The following is a 25,915-nucleotide window of genomic DNA, read 5'->3' as shown; positions in this document are numbered from 1 at the left end:
GCAGTTCATGAGAACATCCAGCAGGGGCGCATCACCGCGACTCAGTGTAAGTACAGATCACTGCTTTCCTTTCAGCACCCGGGGATTACAGGCACGAGCGAGTGGTTTATCGCAGCTCGTGCCTGTAATATTAGTTAACCCCTCCAGATGGATTACCTCGTGGGACGTGATAGGACATCAGAGAGGGTATGTATATTGTGTGCTTATTGTTTTGCCAAGCGAGGGTCTGAAAATGGATTGAGAGAACAATAAATTATTAAAACAACCGCTGTGTTTATTTCATTAAAATACTTTTAAATCATGTGTGTGTGTGTGTTTTTTAACCCTTTCAAACAATTGGATTAATAATGGATAGGTGACATAATTGACGCCTCTCCATTATTAATCTGGCTTAATGTCACCTTACAATAGCAAGGTGACATTAACCCTTCATTACCCCATAGCCCACCGCTACAGGGAGTGGGAAGAGAGTGGCCAAGTGCCAGAATAGGCGCATCTTCCAGATGTGCCTTTTCTGGGGTGGCTGGGGGCAGATGTTTTTAGCCACGGCGGGGCCAATAACCGTGGACCCTCTCCTGGCTATTAATATCTGCCCTCAGTCACTGGCTTTACCATTCTGGCGGAGAAAATTGCGCGGGAGCCCACGCCAATTTTTTCCGCCATTTAACCCTTTATTTTAGCAGCTACAGCGGCCAAATTTTGCACATACACACTACTAACATTAGTAGTGTGGAATATGCAAAAAAAAAAGGGGATATGAGATGGTTTACTGTATGTAAACCATGTCTCATATCCTGTCGGGTTTGTGAAGGAGAAATGCAAAGCCGGCAATTGAATTACCGGCTTTTCTATAGAACACCGCTGTGTATTTCTCGCAATGCACACGCATGGTCCGTGTGTAATCCGATTTTTTCTCGCACCCATAGACTTGCATTGGCGAGTCTCGGCCGAGATACGCTGACAATCGCAGCCTGCTGCGAGTTCCCTTGGATCCGAAATACGGTGGAGAAAATATCGGATGATGGGAGCTGAACCATAGATTAACATTGGGCCGAGTGCTATGCGATTTTTTATCGCATAGCACTCGTCCGTATTACGGTCTAGTGTGACCCCGGCCTAAGGGATGCCATACGCAATAGATAGCTGTTGACCAAATGATGGTTCAGATGATCGTTTGGTTGACCATTATCAATCCCAAATCCTCCATACACAGGAGCGCCTACTTCTATGAGAGAGCCTCAGTCAGATTCCTCTGGTAGTGTCGTATCTCAGGGACAACAAGAGGATCAGGAGTCCAAAATCGGTCATGCTGGATCCTTATCTCCCCCGACATCATCTGTTGGGGACAATCGGGAAGTCCCCATACACTTTAGAATGTCGGCCGATCAAGCTAATATTGGCGGTTCCAACTAACATTAGTCTAATGTGTATAGGCGCTGTTTCTGGAGCAGACCCTTCTTCCTAATCACATACAGCCCCCTAAGATGACATTGTGTAGAATCTATCAATGGATGTGAGCTATTTTCTTTTTGTGCAAATTGTGCGAAAATTACTGCAAATTTTTTCACGTGCAAAAAATTGTGCAAACACCTCTCTGTTTACATCATGCTTACTGAAATTTGAAAAAACGAGGAGCAGTCATTTTGGAGAGGGTGAGGTCTCTATGTTTATTAAACATCAGGGCTTTTACATTTATAGCATAGCTTTAGGATAGGTCATCAATATCTAATCAGTGGGGGTGTGCCAAAAGCCGAACTGCCTTTCCTGGTGGCAACCGGAACTGCTTAGTTGCGGACCTACACAGCACTGGTACATGAACTGTATAGTGACTGTGACTGGGTACTGCACATCCTCTCTTCACCCTATTCCTATCAGTGGGGAAGCACATGTGCAGTACCTGGCCACGACCACTATTTAGTAGATAGCGCTGTGCAGCTCTGCACTGAGAACTTACGGCCACTCCCGACATTGGGGAAAGCTGATCAGCAGGGGCACTGGATGTCATACCCTCATCGATCAGATATTGATTACCTACCCTGTAGCTAGGGTCACACCGCTGTATTTTCTCTTATTCGAGAGAATCAGGTCGATTACGCTAAGCGCACTCCGATCAGTTTGAGCATAGTGTGCTCCGATTTTCTCGGATGACGAGAGGATGGAAAAGTCTCCATGTCCATTTAGTCAGTCAATAAAAATCAGAGTGTACTCAGATGACATCCAAGTGCAGCCCGTTTTTTTTCACAGACTTATTGACTTGCATGGCCGAGTGCAATCTGAATATTGGATGCAAATTGGATGTGTACACGGCCCCACAGAATTATATTTGTCCGAGTGTCATCCGATGTTTTGTCGAAATGCACTTGGCCCAAAAATACGGTCGTCTGCAGGGGCCTTATGGTAATGCCATCAATATCAAAGACCCAAACAACTCTTTTAAGCTGAAAAATACAAGCTGTTAGAAATATTTGGAAGCATTTTCCATTTTGTAGCTGCCTTAGGTTACATATTTCAAATTTTTGTGAAGTTTTCTTTATAAATTTGCCTAATTTTATTCCAACGAAATAAAGATTATACCAGTATTAATAAATGTAGCTAATTATTTTTTGCTCTGCTTTCATGTTAAATGTCAGATCACACACGCCGTGGATACATTTAACCCATTATCTACCAATGTCCTTTTTTTGGGACTCCTCATCTTTAGCTTCTAGCAACTAAGATTTTATAATTTATAATTAGGTCCAATTTTTTGTGTTGTGTTTGTAAAATGAATGTTTTCAAAATAGGAAATCATGTCATTGCCATTTTTAATTGAATATTGGGACACCCTTTTCTGAAAAATCTGTACTTGTAAAAATTTTAATTTGGCAAGTAATGGGTTAACAGCGCTATGTGATAGTCGAGGTGAGTGTCCTTTATATAGAACGCTAATGGATCACAAAGCGTTATGTAGGCAGTTATTATAGTACAGCTGGAATAGATCCGCGTAGCTGTTTGTGTGGCATCATATCAAATATCAGTTACACACAGGAGACTCAAGATTCCCAGTTGTGTTTGGTCGTTACTGATGGATATTATTGAAGATTATCTCCCAAGTGCTAAATTTTCTAAATGTGCTTTACTTATTATGTAGGCTGTAGAGACAAAAGAGTTGTAAAGTTGGTACTTACAATCGAATACCTCTGGATTAAATCTGTGAATATAATACTCACAGTTTAGATGTTGTTTAGCTTTATGTAAGTTGCATACACAGTACTTTCAGAAAGTAATCATTTTCCTTCTCATCTATCTACCGGTTGTCAACGTTTGGGGATAATTTTTTTCATCCTTAATTGCATGCATTTTTTGTCCAAAAATTATTTTTGTAATTGGGTTTTACTCAATTTTAATAATCCATGGGAAAGTTTCTAACTCTTTTACCTGTCTTTTGTTGAGCTGATTTATGACCACAGGCCACATCACAGTTCAATGTGCAAAGGAAACAAAGATTTGGTTAAAAAAGCCAGACGGTGCAAGGTTTTAAATAAATCCAAAAATGATTATTAGCGCCCAATACATGCATTGAAGTAAAATAAAAAGTCCCCAAACATAGTCAACCGCACCATATCTTGTGGACACATTTGACTAAAGGGTATGGCCCACTAATGGGTAAGACCCACTGCTGGAGGACTGTCGAAACTAAAATAAAGAAACTGCACTCAAGACTAGATGCAAGAAAACTCATGAAATATTTTACAACTTCAGTAAAGGTGGCATTTTGGCTCCTGTGAAGAGGTTCTGCCCTATGTTGCGAATAAATCATCTCTGCTTTGAGCCTGAAGAAGGATTTTGTACAAACATTGTTATACTGTGCTAAAGGTAATGGAATCCTGAGTTTGTATAAAACATTTCTACGTGTTTCCCTGCATCAAATCTGGAGAGCTGATCCTTTTTTCTAGTTTCTACTCTCAGGTTAAATTTTTCTGCCAATTCTTCTGGTAGGAAAAAAAAGGAAGAGACAGTGAGACAGAAAGTTATATTTTTCCAGAAACTCCTCCCTCCCAACAGTAATAAAAAAAACAGAATTGTCTTTCCAATTGTCATGCTGTGACGCTCTTCGGTAAGGAAGGAGGACCTCAAACTTCCCTGGAACCGAGACCATAACTATCCCTGTCCCGGGTGTACTCTTGATGGTAGAGAGGCCCGAGTTTCTGACCTTACTATGCTCCTGCTAAACTCTGATCTGTCCCCTCCCCCACCCCATGGGACAGACATGTAAGGTAAACAAGACACAAAGGCCAAACAGGGATAGCAGAAAACCTCTATTATACAAAAGCACTAACCAACAACAGGGAGGAGGATAGGGACAGGGAGGAATAAACTAAATGGGACCAGGAGATAAAGACCCATATACTACAGCACTACTACAACAGTTCTACTCCAACCACTTAGCTCTAGCACACAGCACATGAAGATGACTCTTGCTCGACAGGTACAAGAAGGTCTGACCAGTTTTAATAGGAAGAGGCACTGACCAGATCAGAAGCAGCTGCTATAGAGATGCTTGTTTATAACCAGCATAGAAAGGGTCATTAACCTCATCAACACCTGAGGAAACTAAATCCAGCTAATATGGGACAGAAATCACACATCTCTAAAAAATAAAAGACCTGTGATTCATTCCCGACCTGACCGTCTAACTCCAGGTCTTCCAGGGGGATGTAACATAGTAACATAGTAACATAGTTATTAAGGTTGAAGGAAGACTTTAAGTCCATCTAGTTCAACCCATAGCCTAACCTAACCTGCCCTAACATGTTGATCCAGAGGAAGGCAAAAAACCCCATGTGGCAAAGAGTAACATGTGACATTCTCGTTACACTAAAAGGTGAAACAACCCAGCTTAATCCAATCAATATAAATGTACATAATTGAATCTACAGGAGTTGAGGGTCCCCGCTTTCTACAGTCCTTCTTAGTACTTCCGGGAGTTCAATAATGCCAAAGCAAAATCTGATTTGCAGAAATTTACACCGTCTAAAAAATAGAAATCTAAAACATTGCATTTGCTTTCAGACCCTCTGGTGCATCCTGATCATTCTTGAGATAATCCTAAAATTTGAATTTCAGAAATAGGAAAATCTGTATGTACTCAGGACTGAGATTGAGAATTTTGAGAAAGAACGATCAGTCCAGGAGGCAAAAGAGGCAGATGAGTCTATCTATCTATCTATCTATCTATCTATCTATCTATCTATCTATCTATCTATCTATCTATCTATCTATCTATCTATCTATCTCTTTTTTGCATAACAGCTGTAGAGCTTTTCTCTTGTATTAACCTAGACAGAAATATTACAGTCTATTTAACCTTTAACTGTCTTTGGATAACATTTCATGGTTGCTCGAAAACTTAACACTACAGAAGTTAAAGATCACGTCTGCACATCCTGGCAGTGGTCACGCAGCTGCTTGGTGACCTATTATACATCTTTTAACACATAGCAATGTCAGATGTGCATGCAGTAACCGATTATTTGTTCTTCCTATATACAAGTATGAGAAATTACTCACCTATGATGATCAATTCTTGATATACAGTTATGGCTGAAAGTGTTGGCACCCTTGCAATTGTTCCAGAAAATAAAGCATTTCTCGCAGAAAATTAATTATTGCAGTTACACATGATTTGTTATATACATGTCTATTTACTTTGTGTGTATTGGAACAACACAGGAAAACAGAGGAAAAAAGCAACTTTCCGTATATACTCGAGTATAAGCGGAGATTTTCAGCCCATTTTTTTGGGCTGAAAGTGCCCCTCTTGGCTTATACTCGAGTCATTGTCCCAGGGTGTCGGCGGGGGAGGGGGAGCGGCAGCTGTCAAATCATACTCACCTGCTCACGGCATGTCTCTGCACGTTCCTGCTTCTCTGGTGCCCGCAGCTTGTTCCTGTGTTCAGCGGTCACGTGGTACCGCTCATTAAAGTAATGAATATGGATGCATATGGATGACCACTAAACATAGGAAGAAGCTGCGGGCGCCGAAGATCACCTGTCAGTGAGAAGCTGCCAGGGACCATGCCGGAGCAGGTGAGTATAATGGGGACTGGAGGATGAATATTGTGCAATATTTACCTGTCCGCGCAGGGCCGTCATAAGCACCCGGCGCACCCGGGCAAGTGCCGGGGCCCTGGCGAGACGGGGGGGCCCACTCGTGCTGGGATAGTGCTGCGCACACACACTGTTTAGCAGGGCCGCCGTCAGGGCATTACTGCCCTGACTGGGGTATGGGGCCTGATGAACAGAGGGGACCCACATCGGGCCCCGTCTCTTCAGGTCACATCCTGACCTTATGGACCCGCCATTATCTTCTCCCTCCTCACTATTCCCCTCAGCGGGGGGAGCTCACTCAGTGCATGGTGTGGCAGGGGAGCAGGAAAGGAACAGGAACAGCCCCTGGGAGAGAGGAGAGCTGGGCAGGGAACTGGTGGCTGTGTCCACAGCTAGCTCCGGGATGTTCCTCATCCAACAGTGGCCAGTCTGGATGCCCAGCCGTGCACTATGGCGGCGGCTGGCAACACCTCCAGCACCGGCGCGGAGGAGAGGATCATGAGGCGCATCTTCCAGACCTGTGATGGGGACGGCGACGTCTATATCAGCAGGTATGGGGGGGCACAACTTTCTACCTTACTCCTGAATAGTTGGCTGCAGGGGGCACTTATTCCCCTGTGAGTGCAGGAGGCCGGCCTGAGAGCCCTTTTGCCCTATGCTGATGCCACACTCCGGGCCCTGAGGGCACAGGGGCTACACTCATTCTGCCCTGGTACAGCACATGTCCCCCCTGCCCCTGTGCTGCCCACCTTTCCTGGGTACAGCAGGGGGAATCTGCTGGCAGGGTCATTCCTCAGGGCGCTGCTCCCATTGCCCTGAGAAGAGGAGTTATTTCTAGAAATTACTAACATTTGTACCCATGTATTTAGAACAGTTTATGAAGGGCAGCACTGGCACAACATGAGACATTCCGGTAGGTGACATTCGGGCCCAGTCTTACAGGATTTATGGGAGATATGACACATCTTAGTTTACCTAAGGCCATGTTCACTCTGAGGTGTAAGTGCACTAGAATCTGAAGCAAAAAAATCTGTGGCTGACCCTGTGGTGCTCACTGTGGGGTCTGCGTGTGGAATATCCCATCCCATTGTGTACAGCCAACCACTGCTGTGTCCAGGAAGATTGTTCACTAGGTGACATGTCACAGGTTAAAAAAAATCCACTGGAATGACCAGTGGATTACCCACTGGAGATTATGGGGGAGATTTGTGGGTAGTTCATATGGAAATCTGCTCTGTGGAGACTAACTCTAAAGGCCCCGTCTCACTAAGCGATTTACCAACGATCACGACCAGCGATACGACCTGGCCGTGATCGTTGGTAAGTCGCTGTGTGGTCGCTGGGGAGCTGTCACACAGACCGCTCTCCCCAGCGACCAGCGATCAGGGGAACGACTTCGGCATCGTTGAAACTGTCTTCAACGATGCCGAAGTCCCCCTGCAGCACCCGGGTAACCAGGGTAAACATCGGGTTACTAAGCGCAGGGCCGCGCTTAGTAACCCGATGTTTACCCTGGTTACCAAAAAAAACAAACAGTACATACTCGCCTTTCGGTGTCCAGGTCCCTTGCCGTCTGTTTCCTGCTCTGACTGAGCCGCCGTACAGCGAGAGCAGAGCGCAGCGGTGACGTCACTGCTGTGCTCTCACTTCTCACTGTACGGCCGGGAGTCAGTGAGAGCAGGAAGCAGACGGCAAGGGACACCGAAAGGCGAGTATGTACTGTTTGTTTTTTTTGGTAACCAGGGTAAACATCGGGTTACTAAGCGCGGCCCTGCGCTTAGTAACCCGATGTTTACCCTGGTTACCAGTGAAGACATCGCTGGATCGGTGTCACACACACCGATTCAGCGATGTCAGCGGGGCCTCAACGACCAAAAAAAGGTCCAGGCCATTCTGACACGACCAGCGATCTCGCAGCAGGGGCCTGATCGCTGGTACGTGTCACACATAGCGAGATCGCTATGGAGGTCGCTGTTGCGTCACAAAACTTGTGACTCAGCAGCGATCTCGCTAGCGATCTCGCTATGTGAGACGGGGCCTTAAGGTCGGCTCATACTGAGGTGTTTTTTCTCAGTTTTTGCAGTAGAAAATCTTTAAAAAAAACACCAGTAGTAAAACACTGCCAAAAACCCTCTGTGTGAACATGTCCTACAAGAGGAAAAACAATCTGTTTTTCAAGAAAAAAAACTCTTAGAAATCATTACTTTTCTCTTGCGTTGTGCAAACCTAAATTATATTAGTAGTTTCTGGACTTTACCTGAGCTCTTTTTCAACATTTTATTCTTGCTGGACTTTTTTCTTTGAGGCGGGAGCGTCTTACTGACATTTGATGGACTTTAAAAAAAGCCATTCATTTCATGCAGTAAATCCGCATGGTTCACTGAACACATGCGGATTTACCTGCATGATTAGACCACAGCATTTTGGATGCAGCGAAAATACTCTGTGTCCAAAACATTGCTATATCCTGATCGTGGGGACATAGCCTAACCTGTGGATTAACCCCATATCTGCCTACTATTAGAATTTGGGGATATGACAAGTTCCCTCTATTGAGTATATCTGTGCATCATGAATTGTGGTTTGTGTTAAAGGGGGGGGGCCCACTGAGACTCTTTCGCCCGGGGCCCTCAAAAACCTGGAGCCGGCCCTGTGTCCGCGTTCCACCGCTGGGCGCCGCTGTGTCTTCTGCGTCCACTGCCTGTGAATTTCAGATCAGATTAGTATGCGCACCGCCCTCTGCCTGAACAGTCACTGCAGAGGGCGCGGAAGACACAGCAGCGCCCAGAGGTGCAATGCGGACAGGTGAATATTGCAAGTGCCCGGGGCCTGCTCAGGACAAGTGGTGAGTATGTGATTTTTTTTTTTTATTGCAGCAGCCAGCTATGGGGCAAATGTTTCTATGGAGCATCTTATGGGGCCATAATCAACCTACGCAGCATTGTATGGGGCACATTATCTATGGAGCATCTTATAGGGCCATAATCAACCTATGCATCATTGTATGGGGTACATTATGGGGCCATAATCAATCTATGCAGCATTGTATGGGGCACATTATCTATGGAGCATCTTATGGGGCCATAATCAACCTATGCAGCATTGTATGGGGCACATTATCTATGGAGCATCTTATGGGGCCATAATCAACCTATGCAGCATTGTATGGGGCATATTTTCTATGAAGGATCTTATGGGGCCCAGCATAAACTTTATGGAGCATTTTATGGGGCCCATCATGAACTGTATGGAGCATTATATGGGGCTCCTGATTCAATATGGATATTCAAAAACACGTAAACCTTCTGATGACTAAATTAATTTTACTTTTATTGGTATCTATTTTTATCTTTTAAATTTACCGGTAGCTGAAGCATTTCCCATCCTAGGCTTATACTCGAGTCATTCAGTTTTCCCAGTTTTTTGTGGCAAAATTAGGGTCTCGGCTTATACTCGGGTCGGCTTATACTTGAGTATATACGGTAGATATATGTTCACACAAAACCCCCCAAAATGTTGACACCCTTAACTACATATTTGATTGTACACCTTTTTGGAATAAATAACTGTAATCAATCACTCCCTGTAACCATCAACAAGTTTCTTACATCTTTCAGCTAGAGTTTTGGAGCACTCTTCTTTTGTAAACTACTCCAGGTCTCCCATATGTGAAAACGCCTTCTCCCAATAGCAATTTTAAGATCTCTCCACAGGTGTTCAATGGGATTTAGATTCGGGCTCATTGCTGCCACCTCAGAACTCTCCAGCACTTTGTTTCCATTAATTTCATTGTGCTTCTGAAGTATGTTTGGGGTCATTGTCCTGCTGGAAGGCCCGTGAACTAGGACGCAAACCCAGCTTTCTGACATTAGGCACTACACTGCGACCCAAAATCGTTTGGTAGCGTGCAGATCTCATGATGCTTTACAGACAGCCAAGGCACCCAATGCCAGAGGCAGAAAAGCAAGCCCAACACATCTTTGAACCTCCACAATATTTGACTGTAGGTACTGTGTTCTTTTCTTTGTAGGCCTCATTCCGTTTTTGGTAAACCGTAGAATGATGTTCTTTACCAAAAACCTCTCTCTTGGCGTCATCTGTCCACAAGATGCTTTTCCAGAATGATTTTGGCTTACTCACATACATTTTGGCAAACTGCAGACTAGCTTTTTATGTCTCTGTGTCAGCAATGAGTCCTCCTGGGTCTCCTGCCATAGCGTTTAATTTCATTCCAATATGAACAGATAGTTCACATTGGCACACTGAGCTTGCAGGGCAGCTTGAATTTCTTTGGAACTTGATTTGGGCTGCTAATTCAATATTCGGACTATCCAGTGTTGCACCTTTCTTCAATTTTTCTCTACCGTCCACGACCAGGGAGATTAGCTATTGTGCCATTGGTTGTAAACTTCTTGATCATGTTGCGCACCATGAACAAAGGAACATCAAGATCTCTGGAGATGGACTTCAGAGTGTTGATATTTTTCAAAAATTTTGGTTCTCAAGTCCTCAGACAGTTCTCTTCTTCTTTTTCTGTTCTCCATGCTTAGTGTGGCACACACAGACACACAGTGCAAAGATTGAGTCAACTTCTCCTCTTTTTATCTGGTTTCAGGTGTGATTTTCATATTGCCCAGACCTGTTACTTGCCGCAGGTGAGTTTGACTGAACATCACATGCTTGAAGCTAAATTGTTTACCCACAGTTTTGGAAAGGTGCCAACAATTTTGGCTGGCCTATTTTGGGGGTCTTGTGTGAATTGATGTCCAAATTGTCTTTTTTCCCTCAGTTTTTTTGTGTTGGTCCAATACACTCAAAGGAAATAAACGTGTTTAACAAAACGTGTAATTACTATATTTTTCTTCGAGAAATACTTTATTTTCTAGAACAATTTCAAGGGTGCCAACACTTTTGGCCATGACTGTAATTCATTCACTTTGACTCATTCATGCTCCATTCAAGTTTCAGTGGTTAATGTTTTCACTTGTCATATGACGGTTATTCTGACTTGCCAGCTCACAAATAGAGCCAGCAAGTCTTTTTTACAATGTAAGGGCTCATGCAGTCATTTGTGCAAATCGGTCCAAGCTCAGATCACAATGCACGGACTGACCGTACATCACAGCCTAATAGATATACATGAAGTTATCACGCTTGGATCGGAAGACCTGCTGTTAATCCATGCATTGCGATCCGTTCTCGGATTGATTTGCACAGACATCTGCATGAGCCCATAGTCTGCGGTGACTCACTCTGACACTATGTAGACTTATATTGGAAAAGCCACTTCCAGGTCACACATAGCTGGCAAGTCAAAATAGCCCTCATGTGACTCAGAAGAAGAGTTGAAACAGGGGATGATGATGATCGTTGAGTATATTAACGTATTATTGGTACACTGCTAGCACATTTACACAGGTAGAGCCAACAAAAATATTAATAGGGTTTCTTCTTTAAGTGCCCTCATGTCTCTAGTGCCCCTTATAAAGTAATAACAGCTCAAATACCCCCTTATAACGTACTTATGCCCTAAGTGCTCCTTATAAATTTCAATGAAGGTTCGTTGAGTATATTAACACATTAATGGTACATGACCCATCTATGACTGCTTCAAAAGTAATAATGCCCTGACTGCTCTGCTTCAAGTAATATTGCCCTAAAAACACTTAAAAGATGTATCAAAGACTAATATTTTTGCAATGTGCCCTGGAACTAACAGGCAGGTAATTGCTTACTACTTGCTTGTTGTGTCCGGTGCCCATCTCTGCTGGCACAGAGTGGTGACAGATTGCTCCTCCTGGCGATTCAGTAGCTTCTGCTGATGACATGTCGACAGAGCAGTGGCTTCTCATCCACTCTGCTCTGTTGACAGGATGTGACTGCAGACGTCATGCTGATTGACAGCCGGCTCCCCATTGCCTAACTGCGGGAGATGGGCTGTCAACCAGCATGACGTCTGCAGTCACACCCTGTCGACAGAGTAGATCGGAAGAGGAAGAACTGTTTTGTTGGAGTTAAGCAGCTGAATTGTCACCTGCAGGAGCTGTCAGTGACCACTCGGAGCCAGAGTCCAGAATAACAGTTGCCACTGTTTTTAAGGCCAAAGTAAAAAAAAAGTCTTGGATAACTTTTTTTAAGTGCCCCATAAAAGGTAATTATGTCCTAAATGGCTCCCAAAAAGTAATAATGGCGATAACATTTCTAGTAACGATTAATAATGCCCCAGGTACCCCCTTGACAATTACTAATGCCCCCTGAATGTCCTTATCCCCCAAAAAAACTAAATTTACCATCCACCAACCCCCAAGTTTCTGATGAGCCTACCAGCCAAGTCTTCTTCTCCTTGCATCAATCATCCATGCAGAATCATGCGGTGACTTCATTGCGCTGGCGACGCTAAGAATCAAGGGTTAGGGACCCCTGACGTAGATCATGTTAGGATAGAAGCTGGTCATATGTAAAAAGAAACCATCGAGCACATGTGAATTTCCAAAGATGGCAGATAAGACATCCCTCTATACTCTTTAAAATAGCAACTTTGCATTCCTTTATCTACATTACTTATGATCTCCCTATCCATCTCAGCCCTGTTCAGCATTGGTGTCTCCATTCTAGCATGTACGTACAAAGACACCAACAGCTGCCTTGGGTCTTAAATATCTCAAAAAGACAAAGCACGGAGTAATGAGAAGAGACACGGAGAAATGAATGAACTATACCGTACGGGAAATGCCTGGAATCCAAATGCTACAAAGTTTTCTAAGATTATATGAAGGGTGAGAGGTAAACATCGGGTGTGTTGTGTGAAGCGACGGTTGTTAATATATCTCATCATCTGCTGGCTCAGCACTAAGATGAATTTGAGCTGCATGTATTCATCATGAGGCTTTGTGGCCAAGTCTCCTTTATGGGAATATCTTCCTCATCAGGCTGGCCATGGTTTTAATCTGAGGCTATAAATACGATTGAGATTTCCAGACTATGTATATAATAAAGTTCAGGCAATAAAGAGCTATCTCAAATAATATATCCTAGGTATTGATATTGTAGATACTTTGTAAAAGTGAATTCGGAATCTCTGACTTTCAAACAATGCACTATATTATGCCGGATGAAAAGGAATGCTCAACAATATCATGCTTGTCTACATTTAAATATTAAAAATGGACCAGATCATAAGGGGCCAGCTTGTGCTCTTATTTTCTCTCACTGATCCCCTTAATAATTTGTTTTTTGGTTTTTCAAAATCCTCCATACGGTTTCAGAGATATGGACCATTTTATCTAGCGCAAATTTTTAAGGTCTTTCCCAGGAATAATTATGCAGAGCAGATGCAAGACACGCCCCTGAGGATCCTGTGAGCCACGCCTCCTTAGTAAAACCATAAAAGTAGCACTAAATATAAAGGTCTTTATGACGGATTAAAACATAAAGGAATACTCAATGCTTTTTTGTGTATTGAGAGAGGAATAAAAGGTTTTTTCTACTTTTGTCTACTTTTGCAAACATGAAGTTTATTTTGGATAAGAACAAAGTTCAGATTTTTCAGAAAATGTACCATACCTGTCTGTGGACTGTAAAAAAAACTTAGATATTTAAAATATGTAAAATAAAAAAATATAATATTACTATACAATGCAAGTTGATATCAACTCATTTCTTATTCAAAACATTTAAAAAAATATGAACATAAATAAATAAATATGTTTATTATATTAATGTCGGTATGGCTGAAATTTTAAAAGGTACATAGTGAATTTTGATTTAAAAAAATACACAAATGTTTTGGTCACCTCTTCTACCCTAAAAAAATAAAGGTAGGAAAAAGTCACACATAAGCTCCAAGTGTGTCGCTCAGAATATGTGAAAAACTAAATATCTATATAGTAAAACATTCAAAAATATACAAAGCTTGTTCTTGTTGTAATCATGCAAATTATAGAATAAATGTAACTTATCTTTTTACTGCATAATAAATGACATAAAATCAAAAGATGTGTAACAATGGGAGATTTGTGATTTTTTTCTTTTCTTTTCAGTACGTTATATGGCAATTAAATAGTGACATTTAAAACAAACACCTAAAATTCATCCACAAAAAATTAAGACCTTATATAGATATCTTGACAGAAAAAAAAGTTATGACTCTTGACAAAATCCCAGAAAAAAAAAAGAAAAGAAATAAACAGAGAACACGACCTGGCCCCTAATTAAGGTGAGTATCCATAGCTTAGACATTTTTGAAAGTTAATGGGAGGAATTAGAAAATTTTCTGCTGAGTATTGTTACTGATGCCTACCAACAGCAGACTTAATATAAAAGTAGCCGTATTGAATCTTTCTGGTCCCTGTTGGGTGGTATAGCTGGAAAAATGTTTTGAAAACAGATCTGCATCCCATCAATAGAAGCAAAGATCAGAACACAGATCATAGCAGATATCAATAATCTGTTAGTCATTTTAGCTTATAACATTTATTTAAAAACAACAACCTTCAAGGACCACCAATGAGGATCCAGTCATTCAGATATGTTTGGGGTCCCTGTTGGGTGATGTAGTTGGAAAGTTGTTCAGATAAGAACTTTGCGTCTCATCAATAGAAGCCTAGATCAAGGCATAGATCACAGGAAATATCAAGCGGCTGTTAGTCATTTTAGCTTATAGCATTTTATTCCAAAATGACAACCTTCAAGGACCACCCATGAGGATCCAGTTATTCAGAAAACAGCTCTGTGAAATTCCTCAATTATGTCCAGCTTTAGTTTGTGACTGACTATTAGAAGGCACAACGGACTTTGACTAATGTACTTGTCAAAGATAGATATTATAGGATACTACGTTTTCCCAATAGGCAGAAATCAGTAATGAAGGAATGCTTGGTAGAAGTGACAGGCAGAAGCGGGCTCATGAGATTACGTGTCCTGTCTGAAATTAAAACTGAGGTGTGATAATTTGAGCCTCTGTCTGACTGTTTCGTTTTCAGCTCATTGCAATCTTCAATCTGCTGATCTATTACTTCACGACATCTACTAAAAATTTCTCTCCTTCGTTGCCAGCGATCAGATGGATCTGTTGAGCTAAGTGAGAGCATGTTCTCAAAGGTCCACCAGCTAATAAAAGCCATTAAAAAGTTCAAAGTAGGGAAGCACGTTGATAGATACTTTCTTCAAAATGTACTGATTTATTAAGTAATGCGTGGGATTCCAAAACTGCAATGGTCTCATAAAATGAGAAAACACCGCAGTAGATATTGCTTCTGTGTTATTTTTTATTATCCTGGTTAGCAGTTCCCCTGAATTGAAACAGTTCTAGAAGATATTTGTTAAAACAAAAAATACTTTTCTGTGTTTCCATATCAATGGTACTTGAAGCTCCAATCTTTCCCCATTGGGTTTGCAAACGTCGCACTTGGCTTTCTTTCCGCAGCCCCATACATAATGAATAGAACAGCTGATGGGCATCCAACCTTCTGTTGATCGGTGTGGCTCTCAACCATTAGACCACCCACTGATCACAAGTTGGCACCTGTACTGTGGTTAGATAACTTGTTTTTACCAAAGAACCCTTTTAAGCCTGGGAGTCTAGCTGCTGAGAGCTAGGGTATATGTAGCTTTCTCTGAAATACGTATTGTAGGGATTCTCTCGCTCTCAGGCAGCTAGTAGCATTCACACAGGTACCAAATCTTTTTGCAGGAAAGCAGGAGGTTTGCATGCAGTTCATCAAACTTTCAGGAAAAATTAAACAACCTGCATAGTAGTGGATGCATACCTGTGTACTAATAGTGTCATAACATCAATTGCCCATTGATTTCCTCTTAAGGGACATTGTGGTTGGTAGTATAAAGTGTGAAAAAATATTGGCTCTTGAAAGAGGTGATGCGATTTTCATTTTTTTGATGGTAGTGTGGTTGCTATTAATATGGGTGCACTGTGACTGGCACTTCTATGGGACACCGGTTTGTGTTTTTAGATCAGCAGACATGTGCTAGATATGGGTTAGAATGGTCTCTATCTTATGTAGTAGGACATATCTTTGACATTGTTTAAGTGGGCCCAGTAGCTCATGGAAAAGCTGGTGTTTTTTTAAAAAAATTAAAATGTTATAAAAAAATAAGTAGTATTGTAAAAAATGCTGTATTTAAGAAACATTAATGGGCGTTTGCTACAGACTGGATTTTTTTTCTCCTTATATTTAGGTGCCAAAAAGGGAGCTGGCTCAGCAAAACCACAATTGAAGCCAATTCCAAAAACAGAAAAAGAACCAAAACCTGTTCCAGCTGTAGAAGACAAAGAAGTTGTACCATCACCTCCAGCTCCAGCAGCTAAGACTCCACCTGCTGAGGCTTCACCTGCTGAGGCTCCTCTAGCCGAAGTTCCAGTTTCTCCTCAGTCCCCGATTCCAGAGGAACCTTCAGAAGATGGATCTAAAGAGGAACAAAGAGGTGAGGCAGCACCAATGTAACGCATGTTATATATAAGTGGAAGTGACATGCACTGTATATGCATATGTGTAAGCAGTATTTTGCTTCTGCAATTTTGTGCATATACCCTACATTGCACTCAATTTTTGGACTGATTTTATTCTTTTTACACCAAGTTTAATTTTAAAGCTTGGAATAGTATAATAAGATTTGTTGCGTTTAGAAAAATTCTCTGTGGTGTATTATATACCGTAAGTAGGTAAAATTGAAGGGTGGCAAAAGTACAAACCAACAGCATGAAATCATTTCACCATAGATTATCAGATTATAAAATATTTAGTATTTTACTAATTTTTTATTAACTTCTCCTTCCAGGCTATATAGGTTTTCATAAAATGTCAGAACTTTAAAATAGGGGCATTGATAAACTTTAAAGAGACTAAAGGCACCTTTCGGCTTCATTACAGCATTTTTGTTAATCCTAAACCTAGCACACATTGCTACCTAAATTTTGTCTTTGCTGCTACTGCCCCAGTTACAATGCCCAATGCACCCACTAATGTGCTTTCCTCCTTAGTATTGTGTCTGCTCTAGTGCTCCCAATATTGTGCTTAAATTCTGTGCTTGTTGTTGCACCCCAAAAACCTGTGCCTGCTGTTATACTTCAGCTACTATGACTGCTGTTATGCCCTCAAATGCTGCGCCTGCTGTTTGTGTACTTAATGCTGTGCCTGCTTATAAACCTCTGAATATTGCACCTGCTGCTGTGCTCCTCTGTTGTGTGCTCAACTAGACTTGTTCTTTGGCCAGGATCACACTTGCGAGGAACTCGCATCTCAATACCCGGCACTGCCGCCGGCACTCGGACTGAAGCGCCTCAGCTGCATAGAAATACATGCAGCCACACTCTCCCGAGTGCCGGCGGCAGTGCCACATATTGAGACGCGAGACTTGTGCGAGTTTCTCGCAAGTGTGACCCTGGCCTTATACTCGTTGTCCATGCACAAATGTCATTGCTTCACCCTGGCAAGGGTAGTGCCATAAAACCATCTTCAGGGAAATTTCTGATGCCTCATATTTGGGTGCATTCACACTGTCCAACGGTGGCCATGAGGAGACCTCTGATTGCCGACTGGTGATAATTTAATAGCTTGCTTAGATTGGCTGACTGTACTTTCCAAGTGCAAATAATGATAGATAATACAATCGTTCTGTGTACACAGGCTGTCATTGATCTCGACAGCACATTTCCTGTTTACACAGGACGATGTGCTGCCAAGAATGATGATTCTTAAGCAAGCTTAAAAATCATTTTTTCCAATGAACGAGCATTTTGCTTGTTCATCAAGCGATTGGGAACCGTTCCCAGCATTCCTAGGAATCCCCATCTCTGATAATTGATCAGTGTAAATGCATCCCTAGTAGTGATGAGCAAGTATACTCATTGCTCGGGTTTTCCTGAGCATGCTCAAGTGTCCTCCAAGTATTTTGGCGTTCTTGGAGATTTTGTTTTTGTCGACACAGCTGCATGATTTGTGGCTGCTGGACAGCCTGAATACATGTGGGGGTTGCCTGTTTGTTAGGGAATACTCACATGTATTCAGGCTGTCTAGCAGCCGCAAATCATGCAGCTGCATCGACAAAAACTAAATCTCCGAGCACGCCCAAATACTTGTAGGTCACCCGAGCATGCTCAGGAAAACCTGAGCAATGAGTATACTCGCTCATCACTAACCCTTAGACATTAGTCTCTTTTAAGGTGAGACAAGTACGAGTTAGTGACACAGTTCAGTAGGTTTCAATGCCCACTTCACATTGAATCAAAAAGGGGTTGTCCATAACTTGGACAACCAGTTCTTAAATGCTTGATTCCCTTGACTAAAAGCCATTCCAGTGATGTTGGCGCCAGGTTTCCCCAACGTTGATGTGATGTTGTTATTTGAGCACTGCAGTCAATCAGTGACTACTAATTGCCTTTAGCCTTTACCATTTTGTCAGAGCAACTTCTGATTGGCTAAGACTTCACGTGAAACTACATTGTCATTTCACCCACCAAGACCACTAGCACCAACATCGCTAGAACTGAGCCACTGCAGGAGATGAGCATACATTGTTTTTATTTTCTAAGGATTTATATTCTACTCTGGGCCAATATTATGTTCCAAGACTATAATTTTTAAATTCACTGTTTCTTTATTGTTTTTTTATGGTGAGACTGCCAGTTATTACTTCTCTATCTTCTTTCATGGTGCCATGGCCAATTTAATCTTTTGCGACACACCCATTCTTTGTACATTTTTCAACAACCACATTTCAAAAACAAACAATAACAATTTTTCTTTTTTTCATATGAAAGCTTGTGTTTATTGGAAGAGTATTTTTCTTGGCTCCAATTATGGGTACATATAATGTAATAATAATATTTTATTTTTTGCTTGAGGGAATTTGGTAAAGAAAAACAGCAGTTCCTCATTTTTTTATGCTATTTTTATAAATTACTAAAGAAAAGACAACCTAAGTTATATAAAACTATATATAAAACATATTAAAATCATTTGGCATTGTTGAATTATTGCAATGATACCAAATTTGTAATTGTGTAAAATGTTTTATTACCTTAAAAAAAAAAAATTAAAATAAGATATTTTTGAATCACCATGTTCTAAGACACATAATTTTATGTTAATACTTTACAAAGTAATGACAGTCTCCAATTGGTTCCGGGTTTTTTTTTAGGTTTTTTTTTTTTACATATTTTGTTTTTTTTACTATAATAATTCATTATAGTAACTCCCAGCTTTATGGTGCCCCGGCAAGTGGTCTACTCCATCTGCTTTATGTCCCTTTCCGGCTGTACTGTTCTTGAATGCAGCTTATAAAATATCCATTATTACAGTCTTGGAATCTTACCTCATTTCTGATCAGTGAGATGTGTTCTTTTATTTTGGAGGTATTGATTAAAGTCACATATATACATTATTTAAAATATATTTTAAAAAGCTAATTGTCTCTTTTTTTCACAGCATACTATTGTATTGTACTCAGTCTTCAATTGAATAAATTTGTTTCATCTGAATACACTGTTGTTGATATTCCTGCTCCTGCATGTTGTGTGTATTGCATATTTTTGTGTATGTATTGTATATGTTTTGTTTGTGTATGTATTGTGTAGGTTTTGTTTGTGTATGTACTTTGTAGGTTTTGCTTGTGCAGGTTTGTTTGTATATGTAATGTGTATATTTTTTGTATATGTATTGTGTATGTTTTGTTTATGCATGTATAATGTATGTTTTCTTTGTATATGTATAATGTATGTTTTCTGTTTTCTTTGTGTATGTATAATGAATGTTTTCTTTGTGTATGTACTTTGTATGTATTCTTTGTGTATGTATAATGTAGGTTTTCTTTGTGAATGTATAATGTATGTTTTCTTTGTGTATGTACTTTGTATGTTTTCTTAGTGTATGTATAATGTATGTTTTCTTTGTATATGTATAATGTATCTTTTCTGTTTTCTTTGTGTATGTATAATGAATGTTTTCTTTGTGTATGTACTTTGTATGTATTCTTTGTGTATGTATAATGTAGGTTTTCTTTGTGAATGTATAATGTATGTTTTCTTTGTGTATGTACTTTGTATGTTTTCTTTGTGTATGTATAATGTATGTTTTCTTTGTGTATGTATAATGTATGTTTTCTTTGTGTATGTATAATGTATGCTTTCTTTGGGCATGTATAATGTATGCTTTCTTTGAGCATGTATAATGTATGTTTTCTTTGTGTATGTATAATGTATGCTTTCTTTGTTTGTGTATGTACTGTAAAGTAATGCATGTGTTTTATGTATGTACATACATGTCTTTTGTGTCATTAGCAAACATTTATTTGCATGTGTGTTTTTTGTGTCTTTTGTAGCTGTAATGTCTCAGAATTGTCCATAATGTAGGCCCAACACCACTAAACTAATGGCATATATGTTGTTCCATACCATAATTTACCGCTGCTCTCCAGCGATAAACATTCTACAGATCATTTCGCTTCCTGTCTGGTTGACTTATATTCCTGTGAATATTACTACACGAGAAGTTCAGAGATGTGATTGTAAGATGTTATATCTGCCATATAATAGACTGTCTCCTCGGACTGCAAAGACCTATTTGATATCCGTTCCACTTCCAGGAAGTACGGCAAGTTGGGTCCTATCTAAAAGAAGTCCAAAGAGAGTGGTCACATCTGCGAGTAGTGCTCAAGAAGGTCCAAAAGCCCCTTTACCAGTATAAATGGCATCTTGTAGGTTTTAGGCTTTGTAACAGTTTTTGCAATGGCTTCCAGAATCTTCAAGTTATTCAAGTCCATCTTCTTCAGAATCGAGATAAATGCATGATTCAGCACAAGAGGAACAAGAAAGAGGCAGAGATGGAAGCTGTGTCCTATCTATTGAAAGAGAGAGGTCATCGAAGAGACATTTCATAAAGATCCAAGTACATACATCATAGACCAAACTCGAGAAAGTTGAACCAAGGAAGTTGTTCTGAGCCATTATGCAGAAGAAGCCAAAAGTTGGTAAAAGTCGTACCAAGGTCACAGCAAATAATATATATTCAATACGATTCTAGATCTTTCCGACTGAAGGCAATTGGTATGGATATCATGGAGTAATTGTGCTTTGTCTTTTCTGCAATGTTTTCCTATTTGATTTCTATATCTTTTCTCTACTTGAACACTATATTGCGAAAATTGAGATTTTTGAAATGAGAGTTTTCTGAGCTTTATGAAGAGAGTCGGTCAATACTGGAGCCATATTTAGTTCAGATAAGGCTTTTTTTAGAATGGTGTAAAGTACAAACTTTCTAGAATCTTTTCACACCACATTTGTGATGTTCGTCAGGTGTATTAGCCAGGAAAAACCTACCAAAGGCCAACCTATAGCTCCAACATCTGGACCACTGTGCTATACGATGGTGAAAATGACCCAATGCACAGTATTTGATTCTTATTAGAATCCTTTTGAACACATACTGTAAGTTGACTACACATTACAACATTACACAGAAGGTGGATATCAACACATATCTCTAAAAATATTCTAAAAAGACACAGTCTGTAGAAGCCTACAAATATGTTAAGCATCTACAAGAGGATAATTTACTGGTGTATATACCAGACATACAATACAATGGTGCGAAGAGAGTCTTAAAGTGGATCTTTCACCTGATTTCTCTACATAAACTTTACACATTATTCAATAGATCTCTTACACCTTATGAGGCTGGTGTACTTTTTTTTAAAAACCATGTCCGGGTGGTTGAATAATAGTGTTTGGAAAAGTTTTCAAGTCTGATCTTGAAATGAAAGTTTTAAGAGTCCAATTCCATAGAATTATCTTATTACTATGAAGATAAAATAGCCATTCTTACATAGATTTCCAAAGTAAGCTCAATAGCCTCATGAAGTATAAGGGATCTATTTAATAATGTATTCAATTTGTCTGATGAAACCTGGTGAAAGATCCACTTTAATTCCACTTAGTGACAGAGCTACAAAATTTAATGTGTTGACTGTGTAATTCAGGTCACTTATAGCAAGAGACACTCTTTATAACCATTTCCCACTCTGGCTAGGGGAATATATTCTGGATTCAGTACCCCATCTAATAACTCAGTATTTCCGAATAGGTATATGGAAATGGGTTTTCAAAGCTTGGCAAGCCCTTTAATTACTTAGATGATATTTAGTCTTAAAGCTCCCTTTAGTTCAAGATGGCTACTGAGTGAACACCATGTTAGTACTAAACCATCTGTTTGAGAAATACTGTACAATATTTATTCGGTGATCATGTAGAACAGCTGAAGACAGAATGTAACTCTTGGGAAATTGCCGACCTGACCCAAAGCTTAGTATGTGTTATCAAAAAACAGATGTCAAAACTATTCAGTAAACCCCATTAATATCAGGAATATTTCAGTTTTTCTCCCATTGTATGAAAAACTTCAGTTGCTCAACACAGTTATTATTTTCTTTTTTGTCTCAGCTAAGTATCCTGAGTGCACAAGGGTGAAATGCTCTGGATGGGATGGAAGCAGGATGCAGAGGTGGAAATACCGCCGTTGCAGCTGATACAGCGGAACAGAAACCCTAAAGGATAGGGGGCCTGACCACCTGCTGAAACATCTTGTCTACCACAGATACAGTGGCATCATCAACACTAAGAGTATGGGAAGGGAGCTTGTACTTGAGTCATTTTCAGACAAACGGGGGTCGGGCCACATTGCAAAAGACACTGGATGGATGTTCTGTCCTCTCTTCCCAGTGTTGATGCTGTTGATAAATCTGTGAGGTAGTGAACAAAGCATAGCATGGAAGAAGTTGCTCACATTGAGCCTGATAGTCATATGATTCCCTTTCTGCTTGTTCTGCAGAGCCTGCAGAGGGCAGTGGAGGAGGGTGTCCTATGTGCCATTTTTGCTTTATATTTCAAAGCAATACAATCGCAAATTCAGTCCCTTAAGCCACTAAAAAAGGAAATAAAAAATAAAAGTTTTCTAGAATTTAAAAACATAAGAATTCAAATAACCCTCTTTTCCTCCATTAAAAAAAAAAGTACGGTATATATATACATATATATATATATATATATATATAAAAATATATATATGTATACCACACACACACATTATATATATATATATATATATATATATATACACACTGTATGTATATATATATGTATCTGGAAAAAATTAAGAGACCACTGCAAAATGTTGTTTGTCTGATTTTTCTCTTTATAGGTATATATTTGAGTAAAATGTAAATTGTTCTTTTATTCTATAAACTTCTGACAACATGTCTCCGAATTTCCAAGCAATACATTTTGTATTTTTTTTCTAACAAAGAAAAATGGTCAAATTAAAAAAAACCCTGTGCTTTCAGAGCTCAAATAATGCAAAGAAGACAAGTTCATAATCATTTAGAAACAACAATACTAATGTTTTAACTCAGGAAGAGTTCAGAAATCAATATTTTGTGGAATAACCACGATTTTTAATCACAGCTTTCATGCGTCTTGGCATGTTTCCACCAGTCTTTCACACTGCTTCTGGAGCAGAAATGTAAGCAGTTCTTTGTTTGATGGCTTGTGACTATCCATCATCCTCTTGATTACATTCCAGAGGTTTTAATGGGGTTCAGGTCTGGAGATTGGGCTGCCCATGACAGGGTTTTGTTGTGGTGGTCTCTTGATTTTTTCCAGAGCTGTATATACAGGGTGGGCCATTTATATGGATACACCTAAATAAAATGGGAATGGTTCGTGATATCAACTTCCTGTTTGTGGCACAGGAGCATTCCTACATGAACAGTTTCCTGGAAAGTGGATTGGTCATCGTAGGCCAGTTGAATGGCCACCAAGGTCTCCCGATCTGACCCCATTAAACCTTTATCTTTGGGGTCATCCGAAGGCAATTGTCTATGCTGTGAAGACACGAGATGTGCAGCATCTGAAACAACGGATACTGGAAGCCTGTGCTAGCATTTCTTCTGCGGTGTTGCTATCAGTGTGTCAAGAGTGGGAGAAGAGGGTTGCATTGACAATCCAACACAATGGGCAGCACTTTGAACACATTTTATAAGTGGTCATAAACTTGTAAATAACTCATGAAAGAATAAAGTTACGTTAAAACCAAGCACACCATTGTTTTGCTTGTGAAATTCTTAATAAGTTTGATGTGTCACATGACCCTCTTCCCATTAGAAAAAATAAAGTTGGATCCAAACTGGCTGACTTCAAAATGGCTGCCATGGTCAAGCCCAACTTGAAAAGTTTCCCCCTTCCCACATACTAATATGCCACAAACAGGAAGTTGATATCACCAACATTCCCATTTTATTTAGGTGTATCCATATAAATGGCCCACTATGTATATATATATATATATATATATATATATATATATATATATATATATATATGTAAATGTATATTTTTTTATACATTTATACTAAATATATTTTTAAAATGTTTTCAACGTGTATATATTTTACCAAATATGTATCATTTGGTAATACTAATTTGTTAGAAAAAATGTTGCCAGAAAACTCTGTAAAGAGAAAAAAACAAGACTCAAAAAATATTTTAGGTCACTCACAATAGATCCCAAAGAAAATGCAACAAAAAGAGATCAAACCATCTTGTTCAGTCAATAAAAGTATATAAAAAAACCATAATCTTGCCACGCAGAAAGTGAGCCATCACATAGCCACATAAACAGAAAAATAAAACTATCAGGGTTTTCAGAATAAAGTGACACAAACCAGATTTTCCTTTAACAAATTTCTCATTTTTTTCATCAATTAAATAGAGCCTGACATCATGATTTAACACTAAGAGCAGCGCTTTATCAGCCTCTAAAGAGCCTCCATAATGTTACCTATATTATCCCTATTCATAGAGGAAGAGGACATAAACTTTATAGCGCCCCTGTTGGAAGCAACAATCCTACAAGTCACTATCGACCCTTTGTGCACATGGAAAGAAAAATCCAGCTCCAGGAATAAAAAGTATCAAAAATTTATTTAAACATATTAAAATTTGGAAAACTATATATTGAGTTTGTTTGTTTAGTCTCATGCTGAAGTCTAAGAACGCCGTTTGTGCTCGAAACGCTTCCAGCGACTACATGGTAGCTTCCATCCAAATGATGTAATTTTTCGCTTGTCAGCAGTTTTCCAAATTTTAATATGTTTAAATACATTTTTGATACTTTTTATTCCTGGAGCTGGATTTTTCTTTCCATTTGCACAAGTTTCAACATCAGACAGAAATGTTTTTTCCTTGCTCGGACATTATGTGGACTACAGACGAATGTTTGTACTGGGTGAGCTGAAAAGTTTTTCGGTTTTTCTACTATCGACCCTTTAACAAGCTTTGAATATGACTTAGGATAAAAGCCAAATCAGAATCTCAATTTGCCTCTCGTCAGTGTAAAGTATGAGATCTGATTTGGCTAGCTGAGAGGTTGTGGACTGAAATCTAAGGGGTAACGTTTGTCCTTGCGGAGAGTGACATACCGGCCCTGGCATATTTTCCCTAAACACTATACGTACATATTAAAACCTGTGCGGTCCTTGTTCTCCATCTTGCACACGCTGAGCTGTCAGTCACACTGCCGTGTCATGCTCCCACCACACAGTAGCAGTGATTGACAACAGACCTGAACTAGTTTGCTAACTGCAGGAAGGGACGAATAAAAATAATTTTTAAACATATATATATAGTGTTTTGGGCAGGGGCCAGGTAGTGTATGGAGGTTCCAGGGTGTAGGGAAAACTACAGTTATATGAAAAAAGTTTGGGCACCCCTATTATCTTAAGCTTAATGTTTTATAAAAATTGTTTTTTTGCAACAGCT

General features: G+C 39.9%; 1 protein-coding gene across 3 annotated transcripts in view; it reads left to right on the top strand.

Moving 5' to 3' along the window:
* The window catches only part of LOC143770220 (myosin-binding protein C, fast-type-like), a 214,185-nt gene that overhangs the window by 10,474 nt on the left and 177,796 nt on the right, over positions 1-25,915 (top strand). For all 3 annotated transcript variants that reach the window (XM_077259635.1, XM_077259634.1, XM_077259633.1), the window contains exon 2: positions 16,285-16,530. In XM_077259635.1, coding sequence (XP_077115750.1) covers positions 16,285-16,530 — 246 coding nt within the window. The remainder of the gene's footprint in view (positions 1-16,284; positions 16,531-25,915) is intronic.

This window comes from Ranitomeya variabilis, chromosome 4 (genome assembly GCF_051348905.1).
Source record: "Ranitomeya variabilis isolate aRanVar5 chromosome 4, aRanVar5.hap1, whole genome shotgun sequence".
In the NCBI taxonomy this organism is placed as follows: Eukaryota; Metazoa; Chordata; class Amphibia; order Anura; family Dendrobatidae; genus Ranitomeya; species Ranitomeya variabilis.
This window is presented reverse-complemented; position numbering and strand designations above follow the sequence as displayed.